The sequence below is a fragment of the Diadema setosum genome, chromosome 6 (genome assembly GCF_964275005.1).
Source record: "Diadema setosum chromosome 6, eeDiaSeto1, whole genome shotgun sequence".
NCBI classification, from domain to species: domain Eukaryota; kingdom Metazoa; phylum Echinodermata; class Echinoidea; order Diadematoida; family Diadematidae; genus Diadema; species Diadema setosum.
The window spans coordinates 10,689,868-10,709,477 of NC_092690.1; the positions used below are offsets into that span (position 1 = coordinate 10,689,868).

The 19,610-nt window shown below is 37.1% G+C and overlaps 1 protein-coding gene across 1 annotated transcript in view; it reads left to right on the forward strand.

Annotated features, from left to right (window-relative positions):
• Nucleotides 1-12,764, forward strand: part of LOC140229519 (ubiquitin-associated and SH3 domain-containing protein B-like) — a 50,338-nt gene extending 37,574 nt beyond the window's left edge. The window contains exons 6-13 of the mRNA XM_072309767.1: nucleotides 1,017-1,186; nucleotides 2,116-2,324; nucleotides 3,974-4,145; nucleotides 6,921-7,065; nucleotides 8,433-8,555; nucleotides 9,388-9,480; nucleotides 10,174-10,422; nucleotides 12,526-12,764. Of these exons, the coding sequence (XP_072165868.1) occupies nucleotides 1,017-1,186; nucleotides 2,116-2,324; nucleotides 3,974-4,145; nucleotides 6,921-7,065; nucleotides 8,433-8,555; nucleotides 9,388-9,480; nucleotides 10,174-10,422; nucleotides 12,526-12,764 (1,400 nt within the window). The remainder of the gene's footprint in view (nucleotides 1-1,016; nucleotides 1,187-2,115; nucleotides 2,325-3,973; nucleotides 4,146-6,920; nucleotides 7,066-8,432; nucleotides 8,556-9,387; nucleotides 9,481-10,173; nucleotides 10,423-12,525) is intronic.
• Nucleotides 12,765-19,610: the final 6,846 nt, after the last annotated feature.

The following is a 19,610-nucleotide window of genomic DNA, read 5'->3' on the forward strand; positions in this document are numbered from 1 at the left end:
CCCTTAATGTGTACCAATACCTTTTAAATCAAATTTGTGTACATCTAGAAAACAAAAACAGCCGTAATTCACCTGTGCTAACACCTTAAAGTATATATTTCGATTACTTGTAAATCAGATTGTATCTCTATAACACTTTTGCACTTGTACTCTGTGCGTTTAAGTTCTGCTCTCTGTAAGCAACCGGTACTTGACAGCTATCATGTCCACAGATATTTCCAGAGACATCTATCTCTGAAATTATATTTTCTCTGCGTAAAAACCAGAGGGCTCTGACTCCTTTGTGCAGGTCAACTGTCTTGGGGAAACATCCCTTAGACAGCTACTGTTATGACAACTATTTCCACGGCAACCACCCCCATTAACAACTCATTAACAAATGTCCATTGGACTACTTTCCCCTGAGGACAGTTGTCACTGACAGTTGCTCCTTTAGGACAATTATCAATGGATTTGACATTTTGGGATAGATTCCTTATTGCAACTGATTGATCTCGACGGAAGAATTTCATGAATTTGAAGATTCCTTATTATTTGTACCATTTTGAAAGTCCTGTTAACTTCAGGAGTTTCCTTGTCTTTCCAGATAAATGATTCTAATTGACCGTTCTATCTCATGCAAATGATACAGTCGTATGCTGTAGGTCTGCTAATCAAAAACTGTCTTCATTACCACAAATCAAATGCGCATTCTGTGTTGCATAATATTTTTACTTTGCCTGTAAGTGTTGGCTGCTCTTTATTCTAAGAAAAAAAAAAGCCAGTAGGCAGTAGAATTATTTTACTTTAGTACCTCCCATTCTGTACATGTACATATCACTACACTAAAGAAGAAAGCAGTCACTATCTTGTGTTCTACAAAGTGTGGTAGATGATAGATTGCCAAGACCTTTTCTTCCTAATTGACTTCACATACTTTAAAGTTTCTTCACTTTTCTTGTTAGTCCCTTGCTACTACTATACACCACAGATTGTATCATATTTTTTTTCTCTTCACTGCCACCGTACATGACAAGGTGTCAAAGTCGATCCGCACAAGAAGCAGCTGCACCTGACCCTCGCCTACCAGTTCAACCAGGCGCACACGGAGACACTGGTCAACCTCTCCAAGGAGATCGACATCAAGTCGGCGGCACGCTGGGAGTTCCGCCTCTACTCCAGGGACCCACGCTCATCGTCGTCGGAGGTGAGAGATAAGTGGATGCAGCGCCATGGAAACGCATCCAGTCCTCAAAGTAGAGACTAGATGGCTGATGCGTAACATTCCTCAAATTATACAGGTTTTTTTTTTTTTTTTTTTTCTGTGCCTTTTTGTTTGGATTTATTTACGCTTAAATATGCACGTTCCCATGGGACCAACAGCTTGTTGGAAAGTCCTTTCCAGTGGAATTATTCTTCTCCTTTTTCTTTCTGTGGCACACTCGGCTGGACACCACTTACTGATTATTGCTAGTCACCAAGGGCAAGCCACAAGGAATCTGCATCATATGCCCATTTATTGGTGTAGGCATGTGGGAAGACCACTTCACTGTGTGAGCACCCTGCTTATTACAGTGAATGAATGAAGTGAGACTTTTAACATGCATTCTGTGAGTCTTTATTCCCTCACACAAGGAACTTCCATTAATGTCCTTTTGAAGGGATGAAGGACCCTGCTTCATTCATTCATTGCATGGAGCAGGGTGCATACCCTATTATAGTGGTCCAACCAAAAATAAAATACTAGCTGACATTTTAAGAAAATGCACCATGCCAGTCAGTCAGTATGAATACAATAGTGCACCATATGGTGGACTGTAGGAAAAAAGAAATAGAATTACTGTAAAACAACATATTTTCGCAGTGCACGAAATTGTCATGAATTGGGACTGATGGCCTATTTCGCGGCATGAAATTTTTGCGAATTACCTCAAACATTCAATGCATATACATGTAGTGTAGACAAGAATTTTCGTGTGCAATTTAATTTCGCGAATCTTGGCTCTCGCGAAATTCACAAAATTGAAATGCATGCAAACATTGCTTATTTTACAATATACTGTTCTTCTTTACTTTCTCTCTTACATGTTTATGCGTCAAGACTCCCACATGTTGTCTTCCCCCTTGCTTCTAAAGGTTCTGAGAGTGCTGTATGGTCACACGCCCCGTGTCCCGGATGAACTTGAGCTCATTCCTGACGACTACATCTTCATGGAGGGCACGGAGCTGGACAAGAACAGTGATGGTTGGTTCAAGGGCGTGTCCTTCATGACTGGCTGCTCGGGAATGTTCCCCGGCAACTACACCGAGAAGGCGCCCGAGTCCGACACATGGACGATCCACAGGTACTCGGTGATGTTTTCCTTTACCCTAATGTAAGATAAATCTTGAACGATAATAATGGTGATTATAGTGATGATGATGTTGATGACAGTGATAATAAAAGTAATAATAATAATTACTTGGAATGATGATAATAATGATATTGATGATAATGATAGTGATGAGTCGCATATTCTCATCTGACCACAGTCGATGTGTACAGTAAAAAACATGCATGTGTCTTGTTTCCTATTTCCGGGGCCGGGTTGGCTGATTGTTCATTCCTCACTAAGAGAGTAATGGCTCGTCAAAATGGAAAAAAAAAAAAGAAGAAAGTAGTGCATCACAAAACTGACTGAGGGTACCGTCATGTTTGGTGAATGTCTGTTATGAGATGGACACTGTTATGTGTCTTGGTAATGAATGGTATATGAAAGTCTGACTCATATTGAACAAGTGACACACCCATTTCCAGGGGTTGTTAGGTGCAGCATACAAACACCAGTACGCCATATATTTTGCGAGTCTAAATTTTCGTGAATCGGGAATTCCCGACGTTTTCGTGAGTGGTTATATTCGCGATCGTGGAGTCTTGTGCTGAGCGGAGAAATGTAAACGTCACATCCACATTGGGGATCAGAGTCAATATTTTTGTGTGTCTTTAATTTCACAAAGAGCACCTGACTGATGATTTGGGTAAAGTTTCTAGCAAGCTGACACACGCACCGGGCACTTTTTACCACACTCCTGCTCAATAATGCTGTACAATTATAGTGTTTAAGCTGCTTTAACCCGTTGAGGATTGCTGATTCTGCTACAACACACATTTTCCATAGGCATTTGCGTGAGTATACTTGGGACTCGTCCTCAACGGGTTAACAGCCAGGGATACAAGGTCATGTTTGACTCTGTGGGTAGGAATTCCTCTCTAATTGTCGGAAATGCTTTCAGATGAACATTAATTGCACTCAGAAACATTGTATTAAGCGCATTACAAATGTAATGTATTATTATTATTATTATTATTTATTAATTGCACATCTTCATGAGTTACAATATATACAAATTGCTTTTTAGAAATTAAAAAGCTAATGTGATCACGGTAGACAAAAGCATATTTAAGCTGAATTTGACACTTCCTTGTACAATGTAGCAAAGATATGTTTTGTACATGGCAGTTGCAATGTGTGCATGATAGCGAAAACCCATACCTCTGAATAGTGCTGGGAGATACAGTATTTTTAGTTTTGCGATACAGTGCACTCCCGTTATAACGAACATGGTTATAACAAAGTTCTGGTTACAACGAGATAAAAATCCAGGTCGCAAAATTGTATGCTCTATGTTTTTTTAGTGTTTATTTGTTTGGTTACAATGAAATGTCAATATAACGAAAGAAAACTGCCGGTCCCGAGGACTTCGTTATAACGGGAGTCCATTGTATGTGTGTGTATCACTCTTGCATGTACACCGAACGTACACTGCATGCTGGCCTGGCAAGGGAGATGCAGTGTGGACCGGATCCAACTTTGCCACTGAGTAATCCCATAATGCATCTGAAACAGCTAGCCAAGAGACACTTGCATATTTGTCTTGGCCTAAATTGACTGGTGTGTTGCTAGTCCATTTTATTGAATCTTGTACTCATTATTTCTATTCCTTTCTTAAACAGAGTCTTACCCGTAACAAGACCAAGAACCACGAGTAACAATGTGTCCCGCGGCAGTTTAGACCGAAAGGTTCCAAGTCCCCCCATCCCCATCGGCTCGGACCTGGAACAGTCTGGCAACTACAGGTCAGCTGAGGGCCTCCTTCAGAACCCCCAAGTTCACAGTTACGAGAATGTGAGTTTAAGAGATAATGGCTGCTATGAATACCTGATGTTTTGTTTGTATTAATGAAGGTGCCTATTGCAAATGCAGTTGCTTGTCTCACAACGAAATCATTCATATCTCTTGCATTGCTTTTTCTTTTTCTTTTTGTTGTTGTGAAGCATTTTTTGATTAAACAGTGTCATTGAATAAAGAGTCTAGGTTGTTGTTTTTGTGTTTTTCATACCTTTGTTTGAGATAAGATGACAAATGAAAGGACATTACTGTATACACCATATATTTCGCGAGTCTAAATTTTCGCGAATCGGGACTTGCCGAAAATTTCGCGATCGTGGAGTCCTGTACTGAACGGAGAAAATGTATACACGTACATCACATTCATGTCGGCACTAGAGTCAATATTTTCGTGTGTTTTTAATTTCGCGAATAGCAGCTGACTCGCGAAATTCGCGAAAATAAAAACCTTGCGAAATGTCCCTCTGAACTGCTGCATACAAATGTGAGTCCTGAAATTGATTTTTTTTTTTTTTTTTGGATGGGGTGGTTGTTTCAAGGCATTTTGGGCACTCAGTTGAATAGTTGAAGAGTTTAATTTTTTTTTTTTTCTTTCATACTTCTGGGAGTTTTCTTTTTTTTTCTGGCACAAATCACGACTCAAATCTAGAAACAAATTCTGATTGTCTTATACCCACTGCAAAATAGGAATGAATAGATTTTTGTCATGCTGTATAAAGTGATAGTCAAGACTCTAGAGGCATGCTTTATCCTTACAGAGTAGTTCTGCGCATGAAATGTTTAGGGTATTAAACCCACTTCACTTGCCAAGGTTTCCTCCAAGGCTTCTCTCCTTGGTTTAGATCAGCATTCTTAGTCTATTTCATACTGCTCTGGAGTCTTCCTTTTTTTCTTCGTTCTCAATGTCAACTCTGGAAGTATGTTTCCTCTCAAAATTGCTCGTTATATTTAGATTTCAGTTTCCGCCCTCCGGATGAGTTCTTCTGGGGCGACTTCCAAGCAAAACAGAGCTTGTTTAGATAAGGAACCGCAGCACTGAGAGCGTTAACATCGGGGCTCCGGTAATGGCAGCGTGTTGGGTTACACAATTTTAATGCCCAAATGCTGTGGGACTGAGGCAAAGAATAACAATAAGGGGGCAATTGGGTGCTGAACGGAAGTCATGGGTAGCCCACAAGTGCCTCAATTGTCTTCCTAAACTAAACACTGGGAATCGTTCTTATGATAACAAAAGAAAAAAAAAGAAAAGAAAAAAAAAAGATAAATAGTCGGTATGATGCAGAGACCTGCAATTCAGTCATACGGTTTGTATTACCGTGAAGACGCCAGCTGTATGCACATGACTTCCTTATACTGAAACAGGCAAGGGAAGAATGGCAGCATACCTGAACAGATTGTATTTACATGAAGAGAAAATGATAATCATAATAACAGACCGAGTATTGATCGAATGCATCTTGGTGTCAAGCAGACCACTGCATGAATGTGATATTAGTTTTCCGGTTCCAGTCTATTTTGTGTACAAGTCGACTACTACGCTTGTAAAACTCTTATTGTGCCATGGTGTAAACCTCCTGTGTGCCACATTATTCTGACACAACAACGTACATGTAGATATGCATTTGGAACCTATAGATTTTTATTACCTTGGATATGTAATGAGCGAAACTGTAGAGAAAATGCCAAGCTTTGCTTTGATGTAAAATTGTATGACAAATCTATGACTGTTTTTCTTTCAAGACTAGTAGGGCTATGCATTATTATAGAGGCATAACTTTTGTATACAAAACAGTAACAGTGACAGGAACTTAGAATTTACTCACAATCTGGTAGGGAGCAGTGCTTGATAGTCAATCACCACATAAAATGCAAGCTTCATGTGACAGGAATGGGATGGCAAGAAATGCTTTCATTGTACTGCACCATTTGGCAAATTATCAATCGGTTTGGGCGGGTTCGTGCATTTGAGCAGAATATGCAAAGTTTGCACGCCGTCGACTGAGTCGGGTGTGCGAACGTGGCAATAAAGATTTTTGAAAAGGACACCAGAAAATTAGAATGGACATGGGCTCATTAAAATTAAACCGAAAAGAGAGGGGAGAGAGAAAGAAAGTCGTTTGTTATGAACGTTTTACTTCATTTTACTGAATGCTGAATTTTGATTCCATCCACATGTGTGTAATTCAAATCCATAGTAGAATGATTACATTGAGAGTTACAAGAGTTTGATTTTGTCAGAATAAGAAGAAAAAAATAAAAGAATGTTGAATATAAGACAGTTCCATTGGCTCTTGGTTGCATGGAAATGATTAAAGATGCAGTTACATAATGATGTATTCATGAATAAAGGGAAACTTGACATGATGCAACATGATGATGTCAAGACATTCAGGTTATAAATGAGACTTCAATTCTAGTGATCTCTTGAAATAGTTCCCCCAAAAAGGTAATACCACTGCTACGTTGGCATTTATAATGAGAGAATGAATGAATCACATATGATAACTAAAATAGACAGCACCAAACCACAAAGAGGTGTTGTTTAAAACATGATACCTTAATGTCTTGTTGTGTTTTCTGACAGCCAAATTCACGCAATGAAACCAAATGCATTTTATTACTGTCACAGTGTGGTTCAAGTGAAAGTGAAAATATTTTCGTGGAATGAGGAATCTCCAGATAGAATATCATGATGAAGATGAGGCTTGCGTTTGCATCTTGAAACAAGAGACTTGGCAGTTTTTATGATCTGTTTCCTTTGTGCATGCACAGCTTCTCAAGCTTAAGAAAATGAGCACCAGCGAGCCGCCGGGGATCACAAAGAAACAGCCGCGACGACTGTTCATCATTAGGCACGCAGAGCGTGTGGATGTCACATTCGGGGAGCAGTGGCTTATTCACTGCTTTGATCAGCAGGGTGAGAATTTGAAATTTGATTTGAGTTGATTTTGATTTGATTTGATCAATTCTTTTTGGTTAAATTATTGATTTGATCAATTGGTTTCAATCATCAGGATGATAATTTAGAATTTGATTTGAGTTGATTTTGAAATGATTTGATCAATTGGTTTCTATCGTCAGGGTGAGAATTTCGAATTTGATTTGAGGTGATTTTGATTTGATTTGATCAATTGGTTTCTTTATTGATGTGATCAATTGGTTTCAATCATCATCAGGGTGAGAATCTGAAATTTGATTTAAGTTGATTTTGATATGATTTGATCAATTGGTTTCAATCATCTTTCATTAAATCATTCATGTGAATGAAAATACAGGTTATCGTGATCGCAGAGAATACCATTTTCTTTTTTTCCCCCCTTTTTTTTTTTTGTACAATGACATTGTGAAAAAGCTGAAAAGATGCATTAACTGCTCATCTTGTACTGTCCAGCTTTCTTCTCACATGATCTGTTGTCATATCTGAGCATCAGTATACATGGATATATAATACATGTAAGAGTACACTCGTGTGCAGGTACAGGCATACTTGAAGGAATGTGTAAGTACAGTAGGAACTCGACTGTATGGCCATGTCGGGACCGGAGGGCCTCCGGATATCGATTTGGCTGGATAAGAGAGACATGCTCAAGCACTTCATAGCATATCATGCTAGGGGTATACACATGTTATGACCAATTTACTAACATTATGATTATCTGCATGGCATTGTCATGTTTCATACTTCATATGATACAGAAATAAAACAAAAAATAACCCTTCATGTCTCTTCAGGGGGGCGTTTCATGAAGGAACTTGTCGGATAAAATGTCCGACAAGTCAATTATATCCGACAAGTTCAGAGAAATCAGCCAATCAGACTAAAGAATTTCTCAAAACTTGTCGGATGTAATTGACTTGTCAGATATTATATCCGACAAGTTCCTTCATGAAACGCCCCCCAGGTGTTGTTTGTTTTGATTGATATTTGACCGACAGTGAGATCAATATTGTGACATGTTGAATACTGCCACTGCATCACTTCAGAATACTGTAACCACTGCTGTGCACTCAGTGCCAATAAGCGCGGCACCAGTCATTGACACATTGTCTCACAAACTGACTTTTAATAATGAGTTACAGTTCGCTGCCCTATGATGATTGAAATATGTCCTGTCTTGTATTTGCACGATAACGTTTGGACGTGTGTTTGTTTTGAGTGAGATATGGCAGTAAAAATACATTAAAACATAAAAAAAAAATGTCAGCTAGTCAACGTCCCGATAACAGAGAATCCGGATAATAGAGGTCTAATTTACCTCCCTTGATCATCTTGGTATGTCTCAGGCAAATACCAGCGGAAGAATCTGAACATGCCCAAGAGGGTACCCCAGAGACCCGGAGGGGCACAAGACTTCAAGAAGGACTCCCCCATCACAGAAATGGGACAGTACCAGGCCAGGATGACAGGTGAGAGAGAGGAAAAAAAAAATGCACACACACACAAAAAAAAAAACCAACAACAAACAACAACAACAACAACAACAACAACAAGCCTAACCTGTGGAAGGTCATATATGTTAACCCTAAAAAGGGGGGGGGGGGGCAGAATCTGCTCTGCTGTGACATTTTGCACAAAAATTCTGTAACGCGAGAAGGCCTCTTCATGAGGCTTCTTGACTTTCTTTGTTCAAGTCTCACACAACTTTTGAGACCAAACTTGCAACGTCCGTGCATACTTTTACGAAGCCGCCCTCTGGTTTTGGCATAGCCGAAAAAATCCTGGTGTGATTAAGGTTAGCGGTCGTACAGAGCTCAATACAAATGCTTGCTCTTGTGGCCTATAATAGGTTAAAAAAAAAAAATCCCTTTTGGCAATCAAAATATGTGCTTGGACATTAATTTGCTATAGAATAGGATATCCTTGTATCAAATGAAAAGTACACCTTTAGTTTAAAGATGTGTCTGTACAGCTAATTTTATTCTCCATGCATTGTCAAGTGCTTCTACAGTATTGCTAAACAATGAATTTTTGACAAATTCCTGTAGTATTTTCTGTTTACTCTTCCACTGCTATGACATAGCAAAATGTTGAAGGGATTGCAGAGATTTTTCTTATTCTTTTACCGAGTGTCTTACAAATTTTCCTACATTCAGGGACTTCGCATATTACATCTATGTGTAGGAATATTTGCCATTAACTGCAAAGTGTAAGCATGGCATTGGAAATGCCATTGAGGTCGCAAGACCACCTGTTAGGAGAATCATCCCTCCTCTAATGATGAGTTGGTCTCATTTCCAGGGGAAGCCCTGAAGGCGGCCGGCGTCAAGATCTCGTACTGCTACGCCTCGCCTGCTCTCCGCTGCTCGCAGACGGCCCATGCGGTTTTACAAGGTACGTCATCTGTTCCCGTTGGAATGGTGACAAGATGGGAGAAAAAATGCAGAAGATGCATCAAATGGAATCAGTTGTCTACATTTATTATGCCTCCGCCACGAATTGGTGCTGGAGGCATTATTATTATTTTTTTTTGGGGGGTGGGGGGAGGAGGGTGAGGAGATCTGGTTGATTTTCTCCAGGATGTGTTTGCAAGGAACAAATAATTGCATTTCCTTGATAAGAGATGAATTTCCATGTCGTCGGGAATTGTTTCAGCACCATCTGTGAGATCATTCGGTTACCAACTAACGGTTGATCACAGTGGCTAGTCATTTTCCTCAAATTTGTTATGTGCTTGTAAACATCTGTAAATAAACTGTATTGTAATGTAAATAAAACAGTCTGCAAGAATCTTCAGCCTATTGAAGGAGGAAGACTTAATCAGAAGAAGAAGAAGAAGAGAAGAAAACAGAGAAAGGAGGAGATGGAAGGAAAAATTACATGTCAAAGAGAATGTAAAAAATTAGAGAGACATAGATGTAGATTGTGTAAGGATTTCTTCTGAAATTAATTATGAAAACAGAAGAAAAGGATTTTTCAAGCAGTTGTGGCCCATACATTTCTTTTTGAATAAATGATTGCTGCATATTGCATGAAGTCCTTTACAATAAAGTTAATTTTACACCTCCTCCGTGGAACCACATCCAGGACTGGAGGCGCCCGATGCGGTGAAAATTTGCATCGATACAGCGCTATTCGAGTGGCTGGCCTGGTGCAAGGGAGGTCTACCCAAGTGGCTGGCACCGGCTGAACTGGCGACCTTTGGCCTCAACATCGACCTGAGCTACAAGGAGAAGCTGACAGCGGCTGACCTGAACCAGAAGGAGAACTGCCAGGCGTACTACAAGAGGAGCGAGAACTTCATCCGTGAAGTCCTCAAGGAATGCTCCGATGATGGTAAGTAACTTGCTGATAATAATAATAATGATAGTGATAATGAAGATAATAATAATAATAATAATAATAATAATAATAATAATAATAATAATAATAATAATAATAATAATAATAATAATAATAATAATAATAATAATAATTATGATAATAGTAATAATGATAATAATGATAATGATAGTGATATTGATAATGAAGATAATAATAATAATAATAATAATAATAATAATAATAATGATAATGATAATGATATTGATAATGATATTGATCATATTAATAATAATGATAATGATGATAATAATGATAATGATATTGATTATGATAATAATGATAATGATAATGATAGTGATATTGATAATGATATTGATCATATTAATGATAATGATGATGATAATGATAATGATATTGATTATAATAATAATGATAATGATAATGATATTGATTATGATAATAATGATAATGATAATAGTAATGATAATGATAAATAATGCAGTGTATTTCCACTATGACGAACACGATTTTAAAGACTTGCTGTTACAATGAAGTAAAGATTTAGGGCCCAAACTTATTTCATTGAAAAATTTGTTTTTGTACTGAATGGCCTAATATTGATTGGAAAAGATAACAGCTTTTAAATTCTATTGAACACTGTGCTTTATAAATACCATTTCTAGACTTTGATGATAACGGTGAACGTATGTTACGTGGACGACTGATAAATTTTTTTTTTTTTTTATTCGCTCTTTGTGTCTGTTCCAATGTGTCTTCTCTCCCTCTCTCCTTTTCCATGTACATGTGTATATATTTTTCTTTTTACCTGTCCATTAATCTGCGTGTCTCTCCCTCTCTCTCTGTCCCCCACCTCTGTCTGTTCGTCTGTCTGTTTGTCTCGCTTTATGTCTTTTCTTCAGTGCTTTCTCTTCCTCTCTCTTTCCTTATCTATATTTTTTGCAATCATATACTTGCCTGGTATATTGTAATTGGAACTGTATAGATTCATCCCTGGTACAGTTGTACATGCACCATTTTTAACCCCATTCGTTATGGAAGAGTATAAAAGAGTAAATTTTATTCAGTTATATATATTCATTGATGGTGATGACAGTTTTGTGTATCCTGTTTTTCATCAATATAATTTTTTTTTTCTCTCATAGTTTGTTCTATAATTTGATTTGCTTGATTAACTGCGGTAAGCTATGAGATGTTGCATTATGTTCTGAGAAACGTATAATTAAGTGTCAAGTTTTTAGTGGATGTTTGGATTTTTTAACAAGTTTGTTGTATGTTTTATAACAATTTTTTTTTTTTAATAAAATGAAAGTCCTGTTGTTTGTGATTATGTTTCTGTTTGATATTTTATGTGTTTATATACAACAACCTGAAGCAAAAAAAAAAACAAAAAAAAATCCAGATTAATGGACAATAAAGACAAAATTGAAATGAAATATCATCCTATGTAGATATTGCTACTAGCAGTTGAATGTTTCTATATGTTTGCTCAACGCTATTTGAGAGAGCTGCTTCAAATCCACACACCAGAGAGAAACTTTCGTTCAAAACACAAACAATTTTTTTTTTATAATTATTCCGAACAGGAGAACAACATTTTATGGAGAATGAACATTTACTTATATCGCTTCCACCCTATGGAAAAATCTACTCCAGAATTTAAGACAAATCACTATTTAGTTATCATTACTATTATCATTAATAGATTCAAGTCTTCTTTGAAAACATTTTTTTTATATTTTTTTTACTTGTTTGTTTTTACAGTGTAAGCAAATGTGCAGCTCGGTACCATTATTATAATTGGAATTGTATGTCTTTGTATAATCTTTCCTCTTTTTTTTTTTTTTTTGAGCACATAGGGATGTATGCACTGTGTGCTATGCACTGTATAAGCACTGTTTATTAATATTATCATCATTACTATCACTTAATATCTCTTTCCCTGCAGGAGATATCTTGCTGGTTGGTCATGCCAGCACGCTGGACTTTTTTTTTTTTTAGCACATAGGGATGTATGCACTGTGTGCTATGCACTGTATAAGCACTGTTTATTAATATTATCATCATTACTATCACTTAATATCTCTTTCCCTGCAGGAGATATCTTGCTGGTTGGTCATGCCAGCACGCTGGACAGCAACTCGCGCTGTCTGCAGGGACTCTCGGCTCGGCCCGCCATGGAATTCTCCCGCATTGTACAGAAGGTGCCTTACTGCGGAATCATCATGCTCGAAGAGTACGCGGAATTCGGTATCTGGGACTTAGTGTCGCCCGTCATTCCCACGCTGACACACGCGCCAAACGGACGCTTCGACTGGCGCATCATGCAGTCGTGAGCATGCACTGCGACCACTTTCATACACAGAGATATAGAGTTTATTTATTTACATCATAGAAACAGAGTCTTTTATAAGATTTTTCTCTACGAGACGGGGAACTTTGTACATGTGCCACCTGTAGATAGATCTATAATTACCAAAGCTTATCCTTCTGTGTGTTAACAACCACGATAAAAAAGAGTGTAAATGATATCAATGATATTTATAAATATTGAAAAGTTGTAAAATTTATAGAAATGTGAATCTTTCAGGATAAATCTTATATTCAATCCCATGTCTCCTGAATGTTATGTCGCAGATATTTCTGATTATTGGCTATTAGATAATATGTCACGTGTATGATATGAAAAATTGAGCCGAGATAATGGGATTCCATTTCCTTTGCTCAATTTTTCACTTATAAACTATATTCATTTCTGGTCAGTTTCCCTTCGTTTGCATTTATTGTATGATATGAGTGAAAATCATGTCTATTTCTCTAATGTCACACAAAGTAAATCAACTGCTGCAAAAGTGTATGGTATACAGTAAACTAATAGCTAGTCTTGTTTATTTGTTGTTGTTTTTTTGTGTAGAAAACATTTTTTACCTCAGGTCTTAGACTAGCAACCTTAAGATCCATTTAGACCCAGTCTTCATTACCTGAAGGGATGTGTAGATGGGATTTTGACAAATGTGCTATTTGATTTGACAATCAGATATGTAGGTAATCTGGTGGCAGTATATTTGACACAGCAAGTGTACAATAGAAAAATACATGTATGCCTGAGTAATACCTGAGTAGCAGCACTTCAAATGTATCGTGTTGCGATGGAAGTTGGATCTACAACGTAAATAAAAACTAGGTGCAGTTTGAGGGTGCATGAGGTTACTAATGTTGTAGAACTGAGCGTGCATTTTGAAAAAACAAAACAAAACAAAACAAAACAAAACAAAGAAACCTAGATCTTGATCGTGATATAAATCACCACTCAAACAATTCAACCAGTCCTTAAAAATTCTACAGTCAGCCTATCCTGAAAATTTTGTCAAAATCTGTTCTGAATTTTTCAATGCCCGTTACAGACAAGCAAGCGAATGCCTTCAAAAACATGACTTTTGCAGAGGTGATATACTGTGGCAAATAAACTTCACTGAGCAATTGCCAACATGATTGACTGTTTCGAGAGTTAATGTCATATCCCATATCAAATCTGCTACTGTATGCTGATGTGGGAGCTGTTTAACCACAGCTACAGTACATGGAGACTGGCAAAGAACTTCATTATGAGTTGATGGAAATACGACACTCCAGCATTTCCGACTCCAAGCAGACAATGTCTTGCTAAAGTTTTTCTGTTATGTTTGAAAACAAATCATTTCAAGTACCCTCATTTGGCACTTCACTTTTGTCTTTCCAATCAAATTCATTGGGCATTATAGGAGTCTGACCACTTCTTTTTTATTTTGATAGGGAAGAGGCAAGAAAATACAATATTTTTTTTTCTTGGCAAATGCCCAATAAGCTCATGAATGTAGGCAGGAATTAATAGTGTGAATAAGTATACATGTCATTTTACATCTCAACCATAGGACCGATTATAACTTGATAGAATGTTCTTCAGTCCCATTTATTTAATTGTATGTCACTTTTTAAAATTATTTTGATTGTGTCGCAGATGACAAGGCATTTATTGTGTATGTCGCCAATTTTTGCTATTTTCGCTACTTGCCATCAACGAGATTATAGTGATAAGCAGCTAATAATTTAGGGGCGTATGGATGAGGTAATTTCTACATGTAACAAGCAAACCTGACGTTTATGATTTCTGTTTAAGCATGCTTAACATGTGTAAATCCTTCCTCTTTCTGCTCCAAACAAGACAGATGAAATGTAGAACTTGATTTCAAATGGTGACTGCATGTACAACAGAACTCAACATGATACAATACTGTACTCAATGACCATTACTTTGAGCTGAAGTGGACATTTTCGGACTCAAGAGGGCGCACTTTAGCACCGAGTGCATAATCCACATTCAGTTGATAGTGACGGAATTATTGAATAACGCTCTTGCTTTATGTACTTTGGAGTCTAACAGAGGCAGAGTTTTGATGTCTGTGAAAAGTAGCAGTTGTTTAACTTTTCTTTGCAGGGTTTTGTGGTATGGAAAGTAAAAGAAAGAAAGATGAATAAGGGTGCTGAGATTGAACTTCTATGCAGTTTTGTTATGTGATGATTGGATTATGGTGGCTGTTGATTTTTGGTCACAAATTGTGTCAGAGAAATTTGGCTTTATGATGCTGTTTTGAGGCAAATTGATCATTGACAAATTCCTTGTGAGATGTAAATATTATGCCATAAAGTGTCAACTCTGTTTATTTTATACATGGATGTATAATTTCAACTCAAGTGTTAAAAATTAAATTATGTTGTGTATTTGTTGAAGATGAATAAATTTCAAAATGATGGTGCCTTAGGCATGCTATAGCTTGTATGCTAAGGTTTGCATTGTAGATCCATTTTTTTTTTTTTTTTTGTAAGAAAGTAGGCTGAGCTTATATTAGTTCAAAACGGATTATTATTCTATGTCTATGTTTGTGGCAGAACTTATTCCATCTCTAATTTCATGCAAAGTTTTGTTTATAGAAGTGTGTCTTTCCAGTCAGATGAGTTGTGGGAATGAGGAGTATCTAATGATTTTATTGTTAGTTGTAGAGATACATAAGCAAAACAGTAAGAAAAGATAAAATTGTGTGAAAAGAATGCATTGAAACATTTGTCTGTACCAAGGGGGGTATTTGACCTTGTCTTTTACTGTTTTTCCCCCGTCTTACCTGATCTGACATTCTTGCACACTAATCAATTTCATCCCCCCTCCCGTGACCTCCTCTCTCTAGAATATGCAAGACCATGTGGTTGCAATGTAATGTATTTAGTGGTTGTGAATTTATTATCAAGACCACAAATGGCTAATTTAAATTATGTGTCAAAATAAACTGACAGTTTGATGCAAATCTGTGTAGTGCAGGTCTCAGAGAGGTTGACTTTCCTTGATTCACAGGTAGACTCCAGAAAAATGCATGCATCTTGTGAGCGACCTTTAAACACAAGTCAAAACTGTGTACAAATTTTGCATGATATTACGGGACTATTTGGGGGATTTTATGTGACATTGTGTCGTAAGCTAGGGCTAGCAGTGTCCATTTCATGAAATAGTGATTATGATGTATCGCTTGGTCAGTATCAAAGGAAATCTTCCGTAGAAATTCTTTGATATGTGTTCATCATCCAAGCCACTTTGGGAGTATAAAGCTTTAAAAGGATGGTGCAGCTTTGGTTGAGATGGGGCTTCAAATTTCCAACGTCTTTTGATCATAATTTTTTTTTTTGGAGATAATTAGAAACCTCTTGTGACATATGAAAAAGCATATAAACCTAAGAGGAATTCAAAGTTTAATTGATGAATATTGGTTTGAAATGGTTGAGAACGAAACAATCCTGATAAAAGATGGGAGCCACCTTTTATATGCATATATATCTTGGATATCTCAGCCATTTTAAAACCGATTTTCATCAAATAAAATTTGAATCCCTGTCAGAATTGTATGCGCTTTAATATTTCAGAGAGTGGTTTTTAAGTATCTTGCAAAAAAGTTAAAGCAGAATCCTCACCTCAACCAACACTATACTTTTCCTTCAAGGAGTGAGAGTACATGTAAGTCCAGGAATATATAGGGGTGTCACTGTAACCCCCTCCACCACCTTGTGGCCCCACCCCAGGTACTATGGTATACCTCACAACAGTGCTTGATAAGAAGTTTATAGTGATAATTTAACATTTTGGTTGCTTGATTTGGGAAATTTGTTGAACTTTGTTTAGTGAGGTGTATAATGCTGTTTGAATGGGTGGCAAAGGTAAAACACAACACAACTCAAGAGTACAAAAGCTTTGAAAAAATCTCACATTATCTATGAACAAATATCACTGCACTATAAAACTGTTCCTGTCACAGTTAATTCTGTTAAAAATGTGTTGTTTTTTTCTGTTAAAATGTTGATGTGGAATGTCTCCCTTACAATGAAATCTCAGTACTCACAGATTTTGACACTTTTGAAGGATTTCATCCATAGTTTTGTGCACATACTTTCTTCTAATCATCATTTTTACACAATATTAGCAACTTTGACAGCAATTAGAACCATGCTCTTAATAGTCAAGGCAAGTTGTCTCACAATGCCTTTAATTTTCTTAACTGCCCTTCAAGAATCAGTGCTCATAAGGTTTATTTACCACTCTGAATATTTCTCTTTGCAACAATTGTGATGATGTCATAGTGCATGGTACAATGTGCAGTGGACTCCCATTATAACAAAGTCCTCGGGACTGGCAGTTTTCTTTCACTATATCAAAATTTCGTTATAACCGAACAAATACACAATGAAAATATATGGAGCGGATAATGTTGTGGCCTGAATTTTTTCTTCGTTGCAACTGGAATTTCGTTTTAACCATGTACATTATAATGGGTACACTGTACAGTGTATATTATGTAGAACCTTTTTCCCAGCAAGTTTAACTCATTAAGATCTGGAAATGACATTTCTGTGGTTCTATAAAATCACTAAATTTGTACATGTATTTGAATTACAAATTTGGCCACATTCTTAAGAAGATTACCGTTACTGTTTCCGTCTCAAATTGCTTTTTTGTTTTGATTTTGTATGAATTTGCTGCATTTAACCCGTTGAGTATGGGCTGATTTTGTTATAACACGCATTTCCCATAGGCACTTGCCCGAGTATACTCGGGACTTGTCCTCAACGGGTTAATGCAGTTTCATAAAAATCTTTCTCCAGGATAGGATTTGCATTTAATTCAGAGTTGCCAATTTTACAAGGTGGTGATTTATGTGGTAAAATCATGTCGGGCCTTGATGAGGTAAACTTCAGCTGCAGGCAGTTACTATGGTGATGATTTTGAATGATTGTACAATTTGCAGTGTTAGCACAACTTCATGCATAATTCACAGACCTACTAGCATGGCAATATGTTTTCCCAGAGTGCACCTTACCTCATGTATCAAAGTTATTATGATTCTATATGATGTAATAGCACCCACTTTTAATTGTTGCTTGCATTAGAATGATTTTACTCCAATCCTTACACATCATTCCACCTGTCCATGCGTCAAATTTTATATCATCGCTGGGGTGACAAGACCTTGTATCTGCAACTTTGGTGAAAATGACTTTTTTGCACTTATGGTCAAATAATCGGTTAAGTGATGTCCTGTCCAAATCCCAACTGTCTTACCCCAAAAATGAAGCCACCATGGCACGTCAAAGGAACGGCTGTCTCATTCTGTACGGTGCTTTGGCCGCCATGTTTTTTGGCTCTCCCGAACATTTGACATTTTGTAGATACGAGGTCTTGTCGCCCCAGCGACAATATATATATTTTTCCCTTCATATTCTGCAATGCTTGCAGCATCTAGACATAGAAGTTCAGTGTAGAGAAATGATTGATTTTAGACACACAGTTGATAATGACATGATGAGATGGAGTATTAAAAAAAAAAAAAAAAAAAAAAAATTATTTCCAGCAGATTTACTTGATGACTTACATGTATGTCGTCTGTCTCATATTTCTGTGTCTGTTAATTTAGCTATTTCACAAGTCTGTTACATCTGAAAATTAAACTGTTCCAAAGCTGTATGATACATTTGAACCTCCTAAATGGCTCCTTGACTGTACCAACCTGTGTACTGTATCAACACATTTGCTGGTACGAAGACCCTCAAAATAAAGGGGGTAGGCCCTTAACAGTTCATGCCATTTTGAGGTGAACCGAGTATCATCATGGATCATGCATTGTGTTTGCATTGTTTCTTCTTTATTTCTCCCCAAATGTTGTGGAGGGGTTAACTCAAAAAGTTCTTTGACTATCAACTTCAAACTGATGTCGTCTCTGTATCATGTCATAAAGAGGACAGATCTACACTGTCTTTTCCTCTTGTTTTTTTTTTTTTTTTTTTTTTTTTTGTCATGGGAAATCATCCCTTTGGGCAGTTTTTTGTTTATTTTATTTATTTTTTTCTTTTCAGAAAGTGCAAAGTGTAGCCATCTAGAATGTGTTATGTAGTTCACAAAGTGGTATCATTATGACTTCAACTGCTCTTTCACTATTACCACACTCACATGTCCTATGCACAGTCAAAACTGATTTTCTTTACCACATAATGTATACATGCATGTATACACTTGTATGCATGCCGGGTATAAATGAATTGATGAGGTGTCTTATGCAAGGATCTATCTGTCTGTTGCAAATTTCTGATGAATTTGACAAACCTTGGTCTTTGACCAAGCAGAGGGACCTGCACGAGAGCATAGATCCCAGCAAGTAGGGTACTTGTTTCACATGGTTGGTTTTGAACACAAGGGGGCGCTGTATCCCTTACAGGTAGCAGCACTGTTTAGGTTAGAGGTGGTTTTTTTTGTTGTGTTCATCATCTTTTTACAGATGAAGGATGGGTTCTGACCATGTATCATTCTTTATTACAGCACAATATGTGTATTATAATACATGTATTGCTTTAATCTTTTTTTTTTTCTTTCTTGTCCCATCTGCAGCCTGTTCCTGTCATGCATTGCTATTTTTTTTCTAGTTCTGTTTGTAAGTTTTGGTATGAAAGAATAAGGTTATCTGGGGCTTTATTTCTCCTATGCAGTACAAGATTTTTTGACAGCAGTTTTTGCTACAATAGGCTTTCTACCCGAAGAGCCTTTATCTCAGCTCAATCTCTGTCTCTTGACTAATCCCGACCCTTTTAGAACATTTGCTGAAGACTTTATTCTA